Consider the following 17,053-nt stretch of genomic DNA (forward strand, 5'->3'; position numbering starts at 1 on the left):
GTCTATGTTTATTAATATGCTCCAATCTTTTAGTACATTTCTTTTAGCCTGGCCTTCACGTCATTGTACAGTATCCAGTAACCAAATGAGAGTAACTAAACCTAGAACAACTTACGGGGAAATTCTGCTAGTGTCAAGATCCACACATATAACATCTGGAGGTGGGTCATACAGATCAAAATAACGGGAATCAACACCTGCAACAAAATAGCAATACACGGTGATGCTTCTCTTGGCCTTTCTTTTATTTCCTAGCCAATATCAATATTTATTCTGTTTAGAAATCATAGTTCTAAAACAGTTTTCAATTGTTCAAACTGCTCTCAATATAACGAAGCCAACTTAAGTGACAGCAACTGTTTTTCAAGAGATGTAAGAAAGCAACAAATAACAAATTTGAAATATTTCCCAAGTTTAATTAAAACTTTAGAGTATTTCTAGGATTTTTTCAGATGGAGATTAGAATTTCAAGGAATTATTATTGCATTAAATTATTTTTTTAAAAACATCTTAGAATAATATGCTTTTAAATGCACTGAAAATTTGAAAACAAAATTTGCTTTTTAATAAAAGCATTGATCGCTAAAAAAAAAAAATTTCATGAGCAACCAGTGCTTTGTTTAAACTATTTTATTTTTTAGTGCAATTAAATAGCTTATTATTAAAACTTTGTTTTTAATTTGTTTTATTTTCTACTTTTTAGTAAGAAAGGAAAAAAAGGTAAATTGATATTTAGTTTTTAAAAACGACTTGTGGGTTTACTTTATTTGAATTTTATTTTTTACATTCTGTTTATTATCGAACTCTACATTATGTACAACTTAAAATATCTGCTTTAATACCCTTATCAGTAGCTTGTGATCTTTAATAGACAATTAGCTGCTTTTTTTTAGTCTGTGGTGAATTCTCAATGTGCGAAATCAATCATCCGCGACCAACAGTTCACAGCTTCTGCTGGCACTTAATCTCGTTATTACTGCTTTTGTTATTGAATTTAGTGAACTGTTAATTACATTTTAACAATTAATCTAATTAGATTAAAAAGTATGTATTCTTGCATTGTCACCAAAGATGGACATGTCTGGATAGTTAGAACTGAATTGCTGCAATAGAAGTGGGTCAAAATAGAGCTGCACAAGATTTGCCAAAAAACCCACATACAAACAGATATTATGATCCAACTAAAAGCCTTTAAAACTCTAATAATGCTATTAGGCTCAGTATAATTGTGGTAAAAGAAATTTCAGTATCCTGATAACATTTATTAATATTTTATTATATAAATTTATAAATAACCTATTTTCCCCTTTTGCCATAAAGAAAATGCCTTTCTACTCAGTCCAAAAAACCTATTAAAATTACTGTATTAAATTAAAGTGCTGGGTGATTCATGACTGACTACAACCCATGTTACAAAAGTGGCCCAGAGAGTGGAGTATCACACAAAAACTAGTTAAAAACAGACAAATGCCACTATTTATGGTAAGTGAAAAATAACTCTGCAAAAAAAATCAGCTATAGGTAAATAGAAAACAAAATGTGGAACAGAAATAGATGAGTGAAAATGGCTGACATAGGTAAATTATACATTTTTTTCAGCACTAACCCTCGAAGTGAAACAGAGTTGAAAATCTCATAAGGTAACCAGTCGTTTGTCCGCCATTACTAGGGATGTGACAAGACCATGACAAAAATTTGGAATTTTTTTTCGGACAAGAACTTCGTATGTTTTATCTATTTTTTTTATCGCAGTTAAAGCAGTCCCACGCCATTACTGTACTAATTAATTGTTTAATATTGCGATTGTTTTAAATAAAAGAAGTTTAAGTTATTCACTCTAAAATAACACAAAGCCTTGTCTAATTGCAATTTTATGTTTTTAAATTAAATTTTACAATGTAACAAAGGAGGCAAGTTTTATTTTAACATTAACCATTAATGTCCCGTAACGCCCGCTGCCGCCCGACACCGTTAATGTCCCGTAACGCCCGCTGCCGCCCGCTTACAATACGCATAGAAAAATTAAATTTGTTTCATTAAAATTTGGCCAACAAATCCTAATTTTTAACTAAACAGGAAGTCGGTTAGTTTCAGCATCCTTTTCCAGTCTTCTAATTTCAATGGCGCTTTTGAAAGATAAAAAATAATAGTTTCTTTCCATCTCGAAATTTTAGACTCATCTGTCCAATTTTTAGTTGATTTAATATTAAAAATAAAATAAAAGAATGCCTCTAAACGTATCTAGGAATGTATTTTATGAATTATATATCTTAAAGATAATCAAATTGATATTTAACTGTTAAATTCGATGCATAGTTGTTTAGACAAAAATAAATAAAGTTGACTACCAAAAATGACCTGTTTTGAATTTTCTCCGACATTTTTTATTTTTATTCTGTACTTGTACCGAATATAATATATTCTATTTAATACTGTTGGGAAGCCAGGTTTATTCCCAACATTAAGCAGTAGTTTTTATCTTAATTTTCAATTTCATTTAGACAAAAACAAATATTTTGTGAAACTATTCACTTGATCATACAGAGTTATGCTCCTTACATTGGGCCGTCATGGGTGGAGTTTTGGTAGAATGAATGGGACATTAATGGTTAAGCTAATTTAAACTATAATGATCTAGTTGTACTAGTTTTCAACTTTTAAATTATGCCTAAAAATGTAAGGTATATTCTTTTAAGAATGAGCCTAGATTTAGATTAATTGTACCTTGAAAGTTTTAGTTCATAGTTAATGTGATGGAGAGTAAAATCAACCACATTAGCAGAAATTAGAAAGGGTCTAATTTTTTTTTTAAACAGTGTTTTGGAACATTTGGAACAAGTCCCATCATTATTTATTCTTTTAACAATTTTTACCTCCTTACCAACAATAAAAGGACAGCCTATATCTGCTGCACAGTGTGCCTGCATGTTCATACTTACCAACAATAAAAGGACAGCCTATGTCTACTGCAGTGTGCCTACATGTTCATGCTTACCAACAATAAAAGGACAGCCCTGCTGCACAGTGTGCCTGCATGTTCATACTTACCAACAATAAAAGGACAAGGAGCATTGAGGACATCTGAGAGACCCAGTGGACACAGTGGTATATAAGGACACTGCCAGTGGAATGGGAATATCATCTGTAAACAGTTAGATACATTGGTCAAATTGAGGACTTAATTTTCAGCATGTGTTAGTTCTACCCTACATGTCAGACACACGTACAAGGTCCTGTGTTAGTTGTACCCAACATGTCAGACACACATACAAGGTCCTGTGTTAGTTGTACCCAACATGTCAGACACACGTACAAGGTCCTGTGTTAGTTCTACCCTACATGTCAGACACACGTACAAGGTCCTGTGTTAGTTCTACCCTACATGTCAGACACACGTACAAGGTCCTGTGTTAGTTCTACCCTACATGTCAGACACACGTACAAGGTCCTGTGTTAGTTCTACCCTACATGTCAGACACACGTACAAGGTCCTGTGTTAGTTCTACCCTACATGTCAGACACACGTACAAGGTCCTGTGTTAGTTCTACTCTACATGTCAGACACACGTACAAGGTCCTGTGTTAGTTGTACCCAATGTGTCAGACACACGTACGAGGTCCTGTGTTAGTTGTACCCTACATGTCAGACACACGTACAAGGTCCTGTGTTCTACCCAACATGTCAGACACACGTACAAGGTCCTGGGTTAGTTGTACCCAACATGTCAGACACACGTACAAGGTCCTGTGTTAGTTGTACCCAACATGTCAGACACACGTACAAGGTCCTGTGTTAGTTCTACCCTACATGTCAGACACACGTACAAGGTCCTGTGTTAGTTCTACCCTACATGTCAGACACACGTACAAGGTCCTGTGTTAGTTCTACCCTACATGTCAGACACACGTACAAGGTCCTGTGTTAGTTCTACCCTACATGTCAGACACACGTACAAGGTCCTGTGTTAGTTCTACCCAACATGTCAGACACACGTACAAGGTCCTGTGTTAGTTCTACCCAACATGTCAGACACATGTACAAGGTCCTGTGTTAGTTCTACCCTACATGTCAGACACACATACAAGGTCCTGTGTTAGTTCTACCCAACATGTCAGACACACGTACGAGGTCCTGTGTTAGTTCTACCCTATATGTCAGACACACGTACAAGGTCCTGTGTTAGTTCTACCCAACATGTCAGACACACGTACAAGGTCCTGTGTTAGTTCTACCCTACATGTCAGACACACGTACAAGGTCCTGTGTTAGTTGTACCCAACATGTCAGACACACGTACGAGGTCCTGTGTTAGTTCTACCCTACATGTCAGACACACGTACAAGGTCCTGTGTTAGTTGTACCCAATGTGTCAGACACACGTACAAGGTCCTGTGTTAGTTGTACCCAACATGTCAGACACACGTACAAGGTCCTCTGTTAGTTCTACCCTACATGTCAGACACACGTACAAGGTCCTGTGTTAGTTGTACCCTACATGTCAGACACACGTACGAGGTCCTGTGTTAGTTCTACCCAACATGTCAGACACACATACAAGGTCCTGTGTTAGTTGTACCCAACATGTCAGACACACGTACAAGGTCCTGTGTTAGTTGTACCCAATGTGTCAGACACACGTACAAGGTCCTGGGTTAGTTTCCTGAAATCAGCCAGAAATTACAAACCATGGATACAGCCTCAGCCACTTCTGTCAGGACAGTTGGTCGCAGGGAATGAAGCAAGATTTTGTTTTCCAGCAAGACAAACAAGAGAAGATTCATGGTCAACTCAGGCCCCAAATTCCTCAACAATGTAATGAAGGATGCTCCACTGTAGGGAAACAAGGAAGTATTTTTTTATTTCTAACAGTTCACAAACACCTCATTTAGTCAATGCTGAAGTAGCTCATATATTTTTAAAAAGCAGTTGATTTTAAAACCTTGAATTGTATCTAGCCCTCAACATACCTTTGGGGCAGTGGTGAGTCTTCAGGCATACACAAGGAAATAGAATCATGTGTTAATTGAACCAGTATGCGTGGACGTTCAGGAGAAGGATATGGGACATCATACATAAAATGTGAAATGTGTCTCTCCATGGGTACTGTATGTGGTCCAGTGATAGAGATCTTATAGAGCTGTGAGAGGAACTTCTTAAAGGCATCAAAGAAAGGCCAGTGAGACAGCAGAGCTATAGACTTGCGCACATGAACAGTTTTAAGGATATGAAACTGTTGGCGGATATGCTTATTCTTTAGACCTAAAGCTCTCATCTGCATATCTGTAAGATTTTCCTCCTTGTGCTCTTCATAAAAACTAACAGCTGCACCATAGACCTGTGGAATACAATAGTGGGCATAAGAACTAACAGCTGCACCATAGACCTGTGGAATACAATAGTGGACATAAGAACTAACAGCTGCAGTGGACATAAGAACTAACAGCTGCACCATAGACCTGTGGAATACAATAGTGGACATAAGAACTAACAGCTGCACCATAGACCTGTGGAATACAATAGTGGACATAAGAACTAACAGCTGCAGTGGACATAAGAACTAACAGCTGCACCATAGACCTGTGGAATACAATAGTGGACATAAGAACTAACAGCTGCACCATAGACCTGTGGAATACAATAGTGGACATAAGAACTAACAGCTGCAGTGGACATAAGAACTAACAGCTGCACCATAGACCTGTGGAATACAATAGTGGACATAAGAACTAACAGCTGCACCATAGACCTGTGGAATACAATAGTGGACATAAGAACTAACAGCTGCAGTGGACATAAGAACTAACAGCTGCACCATAGACCTGTGGAATACAATAGTGGACATAAGAACTAACAGCTGCACCATAGACCTGTGGAATACAATAGTGGACATAAGAACTAACAGCTGCACCATAGACCTGTGGAATACAATAGTGGACATAAGAACTAACAGCTGCACCATAGACTGGTGGAATACAATAGTGGACATAAGAACTAACAGCTGCACCACAGACCTGTGGAATACAATAGTGGACATAAGAACTAACAGCTGCACCATAGACCTGTGGAATACAATAGTGGACATAAGAACTAACAGCTGCACCATAGACTTGTGGAATACAATAGTGGACATGAGGCAACAGTTCTAAAGATCTGTGACAAATTTAGTTGTTACCTTTTCTCCGCCTGCACCAGTTAGAATAAAGGTAGAAAAACTTGGCACTGGATGCTGGGCATCAGCTGACCAGCACTCAATAGTAGCTCCCATAGGAAGACAAAACATAGGCACAGATTCTGGTAATGGAAACTCTTCACGGTCTTCTAATGGATAACGTCCAAGGATTGCTAAATGTGAAAACACAATACAGGTGATGTCTTAGAGACGTTGCTTTCTAATTAAGTGGGAGATTAATACAATCCAGATATACTCACAAGGTAGAGGTCACATGACACTGAAGGCAGAGTAAAGGTAACAAATAAGATATAAAAACTGTCACACCACACATGTAAGCTACAGTAATGGTCACATTACACATGTAAGCTACAGTAATGGTCAGATCACACATGTAAGCTACAGTAATGGTCAGATCACACATGCAAGCTATAGTAATGGTCAGATCACACATGTAAGCTACAGTGGTCAGATCACACATGTAAGCTACAGTAATGGTCAGATCACACATGTAAGCTACAGTAGTGGTCAGATCACACATGTAAGCTACAGTAATGGTCAGATCACACATGTAAGCTACAGTAGTGGTCACATCACACATGTAAGCTACAGTAATGGTCAGATCACACATGTAAGCTATAGTAATGGTCAGATCACACATGTAAGCTACAGTGAACACATTACACATGTAAGCTACAGTAGTGGTCAGATCACACATGTAAGCTACAGTAATGGTCAGATCACACATGTAAGCTACAGTAGTGGTCACATCACACATGTAAGCTACAGTAATGGTCAGATCACACATGTAAGCTACAGTAATGGTCAGATCACACATGTAAGCTACAGTGGTCACATCACACATGTAAGCTACAGTAATGGTCACATCACACATGTAAGCTACAGTAATGGTCAGATCACACATGTAAGCTACAGTAATGGTCAGATCACACATGTAAGCTACAGTAGTGGTCACATTACACATGTAAGCTACAGTAGTGGTCACATCACACATGTAAGCTACAGTAATGGTCAGATCACACATGTAAGCTACAGTAGTGGTCACATTACACATGTAAGCTACAGAAGTGGTCACATCACACATGTAAGCTACAGTAATGGTCAGATCACACATGTAAGCTACAGTGGTCAGATCACACATGTAAGCTACAGTAATGGTCAGATCACACATGTAAGCTACAGTAGTGGTCACATCACACATGTAAGCTACAGTAATGGTCAGATCACACATGTAAGCTACAGTGGTGGTCACATCACACATGTAAGCTACAGTAATGGTCAGATCACACATGTAAGCTACAGTAGTGGTCACATCACACATGTAAGCTACAGTAGTGGTCACATCACACATGTAAGCTACAGTAATGGTCAGATCACACATGTAAGCTACAGTAATGGTCAGATCACACATGTAAGCTACAGTGGTCACATCACACATGTAAGCTACAGTAATGGTCACATCACACATGTAAGCTACAGTAATGGTCAGATCACACATGTAAGCTACAGTAATGGTCAGATCACACATGTAAGCTACAGTAGTGGTCAGATCACACATGTAAGCTACAGTGAACACATTACACATGTAAGCTACAGTAGTGGTCAGATCACACATGTAAGCTACAGTAATGGTCAGATCACACATGTAAGCTACAGTAGTGGTCAGATCACACATGTAAGCTACAGTAGTGGTCAGATCACACATGTAAGCTACAGTAGTGGTCAGATCACACATGTAAGCTACAGTGAACACATTACACATGTAAGCTACAGTAGTGGTCACATCACACATGTAAGCTACAGTAGTGGTCAGATCACACATGTAAGCTACAGTAGTGGTCAGATCACACATGTAAGCTACAGTGAACACATTACACATGTAAGCTACAGTAGTGGTCACATCACACATGTAAGCTACAGTAATGGTCAGATCACACATGTAAGCTACAGTAGTGGTCACATCACACATGTAAGCTACAGTAATGGTCAGATCACACATGTAAGCTACAGTGGTCAGATCACACATGTAAGCTACAGTGGTCACATCACACATGTAAGCTACAGTAATGGTCACATCACACATGTAAGCTACAGTGGTCACATCACACATGTAAGCTATAGTAATGGTCAGATCACACATGTAAGCTACAGTGATGGTCAGATCACACATGTAAGCTACAGAAATGGTCAGATTGCCAAACTGAAGGCATCAATGCAAAAGAAAACAGGGAAGGCCAAGACAGATGTGTGTGTGACACAGCAGAAAAACAACTGACTAGATGCAGACAATGTTGGTCTACAATGTAGCACTATAAAACCTTCTTATAACAAGTGACTATATGCAGACAATGTTGGTCTACAATCTAGCACTATAAAACCTTCTTATAACAAGTGACTAGATGCAGACAATGTTGGTCTACAATCTAGCACTATAAAACCTTCTTATAACAAATGGTGTACTCACATGCCTTGTAAGCTAGTACATCTGTTTTTACCATAGCTTTTTTGTAACACAAAAAAACATCAGAACCCAGCTGTTGAAAAATGATCAAAAAATAAATCAGATAAATGACGGAAACAAAATCTGTCGACTAGTAATAAATCAGGTAAATGACTGAATTCAAATATGTTGACTAGTTATAAATCAGGTAAATGGCTGAAACAAAATCTGTCGACTAGTAATAAATCAGGTAAATGACTGAAACAAAATCTGTCGACTATTAATTAATCATGTAAACGACTGTAACAAAATCTGTCGACTAGTAATAAATCAGGTAAATGGCTGTAACAAAATCTGTCGACTATTAATAAATCAGGTAAATGACTAACAAAATCTGTCGACTATTAATAAATCAGGTAAATGACTGTAACAAAATCTGTCGACTATTAATTAATCATGTAAATGACTGTAACAAAATCTGTCGACTAGTAATAAATCAGGTAAATGGCTGTAACAAAATCTGTCGACTATTAATAAATCAGGTAAATGACTGTAACAAAATCTGTCGACTAGTAATAAATCAGGTAAATGGCTGTAACAAAATCTGTCGACTATTAATAAATCAGGTAAATGACTGTAACAAAATCTGTCGACTATTAATAAATCAGGTAAATGACTGTAACAAAATCTGTCGACTAATAATAAATCAGGTAAATGACTGTAACAAAATCTGTCGACTAGTACTGAATTGAAACTTTTGATAGTGTGCATTCTATTTGGTCTGAGATAAAGACAGTATTTCTTACCATGCCTTTGTTTAAATTTTTCAAAATCTTCAAGAATGTCAAAGGTGGTTCTTCTCCCTGTGGATCATAATATACTTTTTAACATAGCACCATACAGACAGACTAGCACAGAACCACACATATGGTCTCTAGCATAGCACTGAACAGACTATAGCATATCAACACACAGACAAACACAGAACCACAGTCTCTAGCATAGCACCATGCAGAGAGTCTCAATGCAAACATTTGATGTTAGAGTAACTTACCCGACTACCTAAGATAACACATATGTCTACAACAACCAAGGTGTCACTAGGAGCTGATTTGTCAGCTCTACGAAATGTTACGTATGTTCGGCTGCTATTGCTGTTGTTTACATTAGCAGGATGACCTTCCATTGTTGTGCTGACAATTTCACAGCCATCCATTACACGCTCTTTACCCTCGTACAATATTCTGTGTAGAAACAAAACACTGGTATAACGATACATAAAACACTGGTATAACAACACATAAAACACTGGTATAACAATACATGAAACACTGGTATAACAACACATAAAACACATAAAACACTGGTATAACAAATGAAACACTGGTAAAACATCACATAAAATACTGGTATAACAACACATAAAACACTGGTAAAACAACACATAAAACAGAAACAACACAATAATACTTAAATGCACAAGAATGCATAAAACAATTATAATTAAAGTTCCGTGTAAGTACTACCAAAGCAGCATTGCTATATGGCTTAGATGTGGGGGGAGGGGGGTTTACAAAATCAAACAACAGGCTACAGTCCTTTACAAATAGATGCCTATAAAAAATACTAAAGATATGATGGCCACACAAAATGTCCAAAGACCACTTATGTAACATGACAAGGCAACAAAAAAAAAACCATAATGAGGATGGATCTGACAAGCCCTTAGAAGAGAAGCAGGGGCAGAACTACCATACTGCCAGACCCACAATGTAGGCTGAACTGAACAATCCTGGATAAGGACCACAATGTAGGCTGAACTGAACAATCCTGGATAAGGACCACAGAACTACCATGCTGCCAGACCCACAATGTAGGCTGAACTGAACAATCCTGGATAAGGACCACAGAACTACCATGCTGCCAGACCCACAATGTAGGCTGAACTGAACAATCCTGGATAAGGACCACAATGTAGGCTGAACTGAACAATCCTGGATAAGGACCACAGAACTACCATGCTGCCAGACCCACAATGTAGACTGAACAATCCTGGATAAGGACCACAGAACTACCATACTGCCAGACCCACAATGTAGACTGAACTGAACAATCCTGGATAAGGACCACACTACCATGCTGCCAGACCCACAATGTAGACTGAACTGAACAATCCTGGATAAGGACCACACAACTACCATGCTGCCAGACCCACAATGTAGACTGAACTGAACAATCCTGGATAAGGACCATGGAAGAAGAATCATGGTCTGTAGGGCTTACAGAGCTTAACTAAAGAGAGCTGCCGAAAACAGAGGTGATTCACAGGATTAAGTCAAGGCAGTCACTTAAGATCTGTGCTAGAGTAGATTATGAGCTTACCCTAAATCTTTGAGAGGAGGTTTGTCCCTCCCCCTCCTGTAGCAGATAAACATATCAGGACAGCGTATACTCCCATGGTTGAGGTTAGCTGGGTATCCTGTGGGGGTCTGTTCAATACACTCAAATCCTTTGGGGACTTTCTCACCTAAACTCCTGTCAATACAACAATAAATACTACAACTGACTGAAGCTGATGCATGGGTAAAGTCAGATGTTTTTGCATCACAAATATTGGCTTTAACCTGACACACTGATCATAGTGTATTACAATCCAAGTTTTAAATGCACTTTTCAATTTGTCTCTCAAGGAGAGACAAATTTCATGCTGAAATAAATTAGATATTTTTAACATGCTAAAACATTCATTATTCAGTTGGGTCTACAGTTTACTTATGACAACCAATTAGTCTACAGTTATATTCAAGAAAATACATCAAAGCATCCTGACAGTACAATTTTTTTTTTAAAATAAGAGAGTTAGTTGTTGATAGAGTAAGCAAACAGTGAGCTGACTGGGGAAGTGGGTGGTGTACAGCTGACCAGGGGAAGTGGGTGGTGTACAGCTGACCAGGGGAAGTGGGTGGTGTACAGCTGACCAGGGGAAGTGGGTGGTGTACAGCTGACCAGGGGAAGTGGGTGGTGTACAGCTGACCAGGGGAAGTGGGTGGTGTACAGCTGACGAAGTGGGTGGTGTACAGCTGACCAGGGGAAGTGGGTGGTGTACAGCTGACCAGGGGAAGTGGGTGGTGTACAGCTGACCAGGGGAAGTGGGTGGTGTACAGCTGACGAAGTGGGTGGTGTACAGCTGACCAGGGGAAGTGGGTGGTGTACAGCTGACCAGGGGAAGTGGGTGGTGTACAGCTGACCAGGGGAAGTGGGTGGTGTACAGCTGACCAGGGGAAGTGGGTGGTGTACAGCTGACCAGGGGAAGTGGGTGGTGTACAGCTGACCAGGGGAAGTGGGTGGTGTACAGCTGACCAGGGGAAGTGGGTGGTGTACAGCTGACCAGGGGAAGTGGGTGGTGTACAGCTGACCAGGGGAAGTGGGTGGTGTACAGCTGACCAGGGGAAGTGGGTGGTGTACAGCTGACCAGGGGAAGTGGGTGGTGTACAGCTGACCAGGGGAAGTGGGTGGTGTACAGCTGACGAAGTGGGTGGTGTACAGCTGACGAAGTGGGTGGTGTACAGCTGACGAAGGGGGTGGTGTACAGCTGACCAGGGGAAGTGGGTAGTGTACAGCTGACCAGGGGAAGTGGGTGGTGTGCAGCTGATGAAGTGGGTGGTGTACAGCTGACCAGGGGAAGTGGGTGGTGTACAGCTGACCAGGGGAAGTGGGTGGTGTACAGCTGACAAAGGGGGTGGTGTACAGCTGACCAGGGGAAGTGGGTAGTGTACAGCTGACCAGGGGAAGTGGGTGGTGTACAGCTGACCAGGGGAAGTGGGTGGTGTACAGCTGACCAGGGGAAGTGGGTGGTGTACAGCTGACAAAGGGGGTGGTGTACAGCTGACCAGGGGAAGTGGGTAGTGTACAGCTGACCAGGGGAAGTGGGTGGTGTACAGCTGACGAAGTGGGTGGTGTACAGCTGACGAAGTGGGTGGTGTACAGCTGACGAAGGGGGTGGTGTACAGCTGACCAGGGGAAGTGGGTGGTGTACAGCTGACCAGGGGAAGTGGGTGGTGTACAGCTGACCAGGGGAAGTGGGTGGTGTACAGCTGACTGGGGGAAGTGGGTGGTGTACAGCTGACTGGGGAAGTGGGTGGTGTACAGCTGACTGGGGGAAGTGGGTGGTGTACAGCTGACCAGGGGAAGTGGGTGGTGTACAGCTGACCAGGGGAAGTTGGTGGTGTACAGCTGACCAGGGGAAGTGGGTGGTGTACAGCTGACCAGGGGAAGTGGGTGGTGTACAGCTGACCAGGGGAAGTGGGTGGTGTACAGCTGACTGGGGGAAGTGGGTGGTGTACAGCTGACCAGGGGAAGTGGGTGGTGTACAGCTGACCAGGAGACACAGAGAGTGCAGCTGGAAAATGTTTCCACCAACCTGTTTATAACTGTAATATCAGTAATTGGATCCAAACGGCTGGTGGGTTTAGTTATTGCTTCATTTGAAAACTCTTCTAAAGGCAGCAGTTGGTTTCTGTCTAGACCAGCAACAACAAAATAGTCAGCCACTCGTCGATCCTCCATTGTTCTAATAGGTGATAGAAGACAGATAAAATAGATTAAGTTATAAGCTAATGGATAAAATATGGATCCTCCATTGTTCTAATAGGTGATAGAAGACAGATAAAATAGATTAAGTTATAAGCTAATGGATAAAATATGGATCCTCCATTGTTCTAATAGGTGATAGAAGACAGATAAAATAGATTAAGTTATAAGCTAATGGATAAAATATGGATCCTCCATTGTTCTAATAGGTGATAGAAGACAGATAAAATAGATTAAGTTATAAGCTAATGGATAGAATATGGATAACAATTATTTCTCTATAAACATATACATTAAAAAAACAAAAAAAAACGAGGTCCTGCGGTCACTGAATGTAGTGAAATGTTAAACATATTGCTCTACACCTATTTCCAATTAAAAACTGTGAACAATGTCCTGGATAGTTAATTTGACTTGTGTGCATCAACTAACTAGTTGACTAGCATAGATACAGGGGAGACAAGCAGTCCAGTATCACCAGATGTTCAAATGTCACACAACTATGTTTCTGGGTCCTAGTAATGTAAACAATGCTGTCAGGTTCAAGCTTCCAATGTATGAGTCACAGAAAACAAACTTTGTCAATTCTAACCAATAGGGGTAATGGTTTAGATTAATAAAATCATGTCAGAAAAATACTTAGCTAAAAAACTCAATCAGTATTGATTAAAGGGGGGATACCTTCTGTTGATTAAGTTCAAGAGAGTTTATCACACATGTGAAACTATCAGCTTAATGTGACACTGAGTAAGTAATGATGGTCTTTATTTCTTTACAAACCAACATCCAGCTATGTGTGTGTGAGTACAAACCTCATGCTGGACTTATGAATGCAGGCAATAGTGGCTGGCAACAGCAGGGTGATGTACTACATTCAACAACTTACAACAACACAATTCACACACATGGTTCAAAGCTATAAATAGAAACAAGGGGTTATGTGATCTTATGGATTAAATACCCTGACTATAAGGTAAGATCCACCTGGAATGTTTCTCTTAGTGTTATATCTGACAGAAAACTATTTATGCTCAAGTAACTAAGATGGACTTCCATTGGTTCATCAAAATTTGTATTTGGACCATGGTTTACACTATAAGCATCATACAAAACAAGTCCCACTGGCACTTAACAAATAGGTCAATTTCTCATAGTTTTTACTGCAAATAATTACACTTAACAAAAAAACTGGTCAAACCTTTCAATACTGAATACTATTTAACAAGAGCATCAGATATGTGAATGCTTGATTTAATAAAAAAACAATAAGAGCAAAGAAAAATGACTACCACCCTAATCTAACACTGGATTAACCATCCTGTTCCCAGAAATAGCACTGTGTATGATACAGTTGTGCCACAAATGGCTCAGATGTTACAGAAAGATAAGTGGAAGTAACAGTTGTAAACGTTGAATCAGTATACAAATTTCTATCCAATAGTGTAGGTCACATGATAAATATTGCACCACACCATTCTAGTGTCTACCAATTCACAGCAGATTCATTAAGTTAAACACCAAATAGCAATGAACTTTCCATAAACATTAGCCACAGGGAACTAATTATTCAAAGAAGCCATGAGAGAAACAACAGTGAGTCCCAAGAGTAAGGGTTGTATTCAACTCTTTCATGTCTATACCAGAGGGAAGTACTGCTTATAGTGGGCTATCTTTTATCACACTCAACTGATAATGTGTCTATCAGAACTTGGATATCTCAACATCTCAACATGGAAAACTAAACCTAAGATTAGACTGATAATAGCACAGCTTTAAAATACATAATAATCGTCAATACTTTTATAAAACAAACATTCTATTAAGATTTCAAAATAAAATGTAATGTAGTGTAACAACAATATTCACTGCTAGTTATCGTCAGTGTCAACAGGATGACGCTTCACTTATATTATAAAACATTTTTTTAGTTTACTAAATTCCCTCTACTAGATTCAACAAGGTTGGTTTAGAACATACATAGTGGGTTATAATGAATCACTAAAACTTTAAAAAAGGAGAAAACATCTGTTACATATAGCACTTAGCCAGAAATTCAATAAAATAGATCAGCAGAGAATAGCTTCTGGGTTTAGTTTGTGGATCCATACATCTGCAACATCTGGCAATCAACAGCTCAAGCCAATGTGCCTGATACATGTGACAACTGGCTCACAACTTACATGCCTGTGTGTGTTACCCACCACTAGATTTGACTCAAACTTGGCACACGACTTTTTATATGAGTACTAATATATTTAATTACAGACTAAATGACAGCTAATTTAGGCTTGTTACTTTTCCCATAATGTAGTTTTAACAAAATTTCTCTCCCACTATTACTTACTTTGTCATGCCAGCATGATCAAAACCTATTTTGTTGTTCTTTATCATTTAAAGCCTGGAGCCAAATTTTAACATCTATTTTCTTGTTTCGCTCTGTCTTACTTTTTTAGGACAGACATGGTTATAAGTTAAATTCAGCTATTTTGACTACAACATAATAAGGCCTTGCAGGAAAAATTTACTCATTTCCCTATTTTAACAACTAGAATATTTCATTGAAAAATTCACTCTTTTCCATTTTCCCAATTGTGTGGAAATACTGTTTGACCATTTTGTGAATTTACCATAAAAATTATGTATAAGATCTGAAAGCCAATATTTATTCATCGTTTTATCTTTGTACTGAGTGAAATAAAAAACATCAGTTGCTTGGTAGTTATTGTTTTGGGACTAATTCTTTTGAAAAATGTTTGAGCCAAAACAAAAACAATCTTGATAGCAGTTAAGCCACACTGTTTTTTATGCTTTTAGCCTAGAAGACTGCTTTTACAAATTACAGGTATCATACCCCCCCCCCCCCCTCTGAAAAAGACAAAGTATAAAGGCCACAGTGAGTTCATTTTAGTTTAGGAATCAGTAGGCCTAGAACATACTTCACAGTAGGAACACAGCTATCTGAGATCGGCCATGACATCAATTTTATTTTTCCTAAAACAAGCTGTATCAAACACAAACTCGGGAACATGGTGAGTTCACCAATGCCTCTAATGAGGATTAGTCTAGTAATCAGTAAACTTTTGAAGGCATTTTAAAATTCACTGTTCCAAAATAAAATGGAAAGCAGAGGGAAATGGTACCTGGGGTAGCTTTTAAAACAGGACGAACTAAAATACTAGTAAATAAGTTACAAATTGACTAACACGCATGCAAAATTACTGGCAAAGAAATCAGGCTTGGGTGAAGTATTTTTTCTTCAAAGAACAGCAACATTTTATAAATGATCTTCTTTTTTACTAAATGTTTACTAAATGTTACTAAATAACTAACAGAAAACATCAGCAGAAAATTCAGACTGAAAAATTGGGAACATATTTAACATATTTGAAAAGCAGCATCAACTTAACCCCTGTGCTGAATGAAAGAAGGTTTGACATTTGTGATATTGGATATATTTGTATTTTTTAAAAAGTAACAGTTTTTAAACAATTTAGTTCTGTTATTTGACTGGTGTAAGTGTAATATAGGCCTAAATAAAATCGAGTGTACTAAATGTACAGAAAATTAAAACCAATGAGCAGACCCGCTGCATATCATACGCCGCTATTTAGTTGTTTTATTTTCTACTTTTCAGTAATTCAAAATTTGTGAATTCGACAGTACCAATGCTGCCACTGAAAATATTTGCTTTAAAACACTATCAGTAGGTCGTTAAGGACGATAACCCCCCCCCCCCCTCCTTTCCCCCAACCCTACACCCCCACCCCCCCCTACGTGAAAGCAGCCATCTCTTAGTTACCTCCCCTAAGTTTAAAATCATTTCAAACTAAAT

The 17,053-nt window shown here is 38.9% G+C and overlaps 2 protein-coding genes across 11 annotated transcripts in view; one reads left to right on the forward strand and one right to left on the reverse strand.

Moving 5' to 3' along the window:
• The window catches only part of LOC131955149 (C-myc promoter-binding protein), a 62,504-nt gene that overhangs the window by 43,383 nt on the left and 2,068 nt on the right, over positions 1-17,053 (reverse strand). For 2 of the 10 annotated variants that reach the window (XM_059319148.1, XM_059319141.1), the window contains exons 1-11: positions 13,587-13,605; positions 13,052-13,201; positions 11,014-11,166; positions 9,686-9,875; positions 9,438-9,494; positions 8,656-8,725; positions 6,174-6,343; positions 4,969-5,336; positions 4,687-4,831; positions 3,049-3,142; positions 116-197 (exon numbers count right to left, since the gene is read on the reverse strand). In XM_059319148.1, coding sequence (XP_059175131.1) covers positions 116-197; positions 3,049-3,142; positions 4,687-4,831; positions 4,969-5,336; positions 6,174-6,343; positions 8,656-8,725; positions 9,438-9,494; positions 9,686-9,875; positions 11,014-11,166; positions 13,052-13,197 — 1,475 coding nt within the window. In that variant the 5' untranslated portion in view covers positions 13,198-13,201; positions 13,587-13,605. Of the gene's footprint in view, positions 1-115; positions 198-3,048; positions 3,143-4,686; positions 4,832-4,968; positions 5,337-6,173; positions 6,344-8,655; positions 8,726-9,437; positions 9,495-9,685; positions 9,876-11,013; positions 11,167-13,051; positions 13,202-13,586; positions 13,608-13,902; positions 13,921-14,033; positions 14,242-14,419; positions 14,810-17,053 lie in introns of those variants that run through there. The other 8 variants (XM_059319217.1, XM_059319209.1, XM_059319192.1 and 5 more) reach the window with 6 other exon arrangements.
• LOC131955499 (major facilitator superfamily domain-containing protein 10) overlaps positions 16,142-17,053 on the forward strand; it is a 35,236-nt gene continuing 34,324 nt past the window's right edge. The window contains exon 1 of the mRNA XM_059319653.1: positions 16,142-16,250. The gene's annotated coding sequence lies outside the window, so the exon portion shown is untranslated. The remainder of the gene's footprint in view (positions 16,251-17,053) is intronic.

Source organism: Physella acuta, unplaced genomic scaffold, assembly GCF_028476545.2.
Source record: "Physella acuta isolate Inbredline_101_S28 unplaced genomic scaffold, ASM2847654v3 ptg000079l, whole genome shotgun sequence".
Lineage (NCBI taxonomy): Eukaryota > Metazoa > Mollusca > Gastropoda > Physidae > Physella > Physella acuta.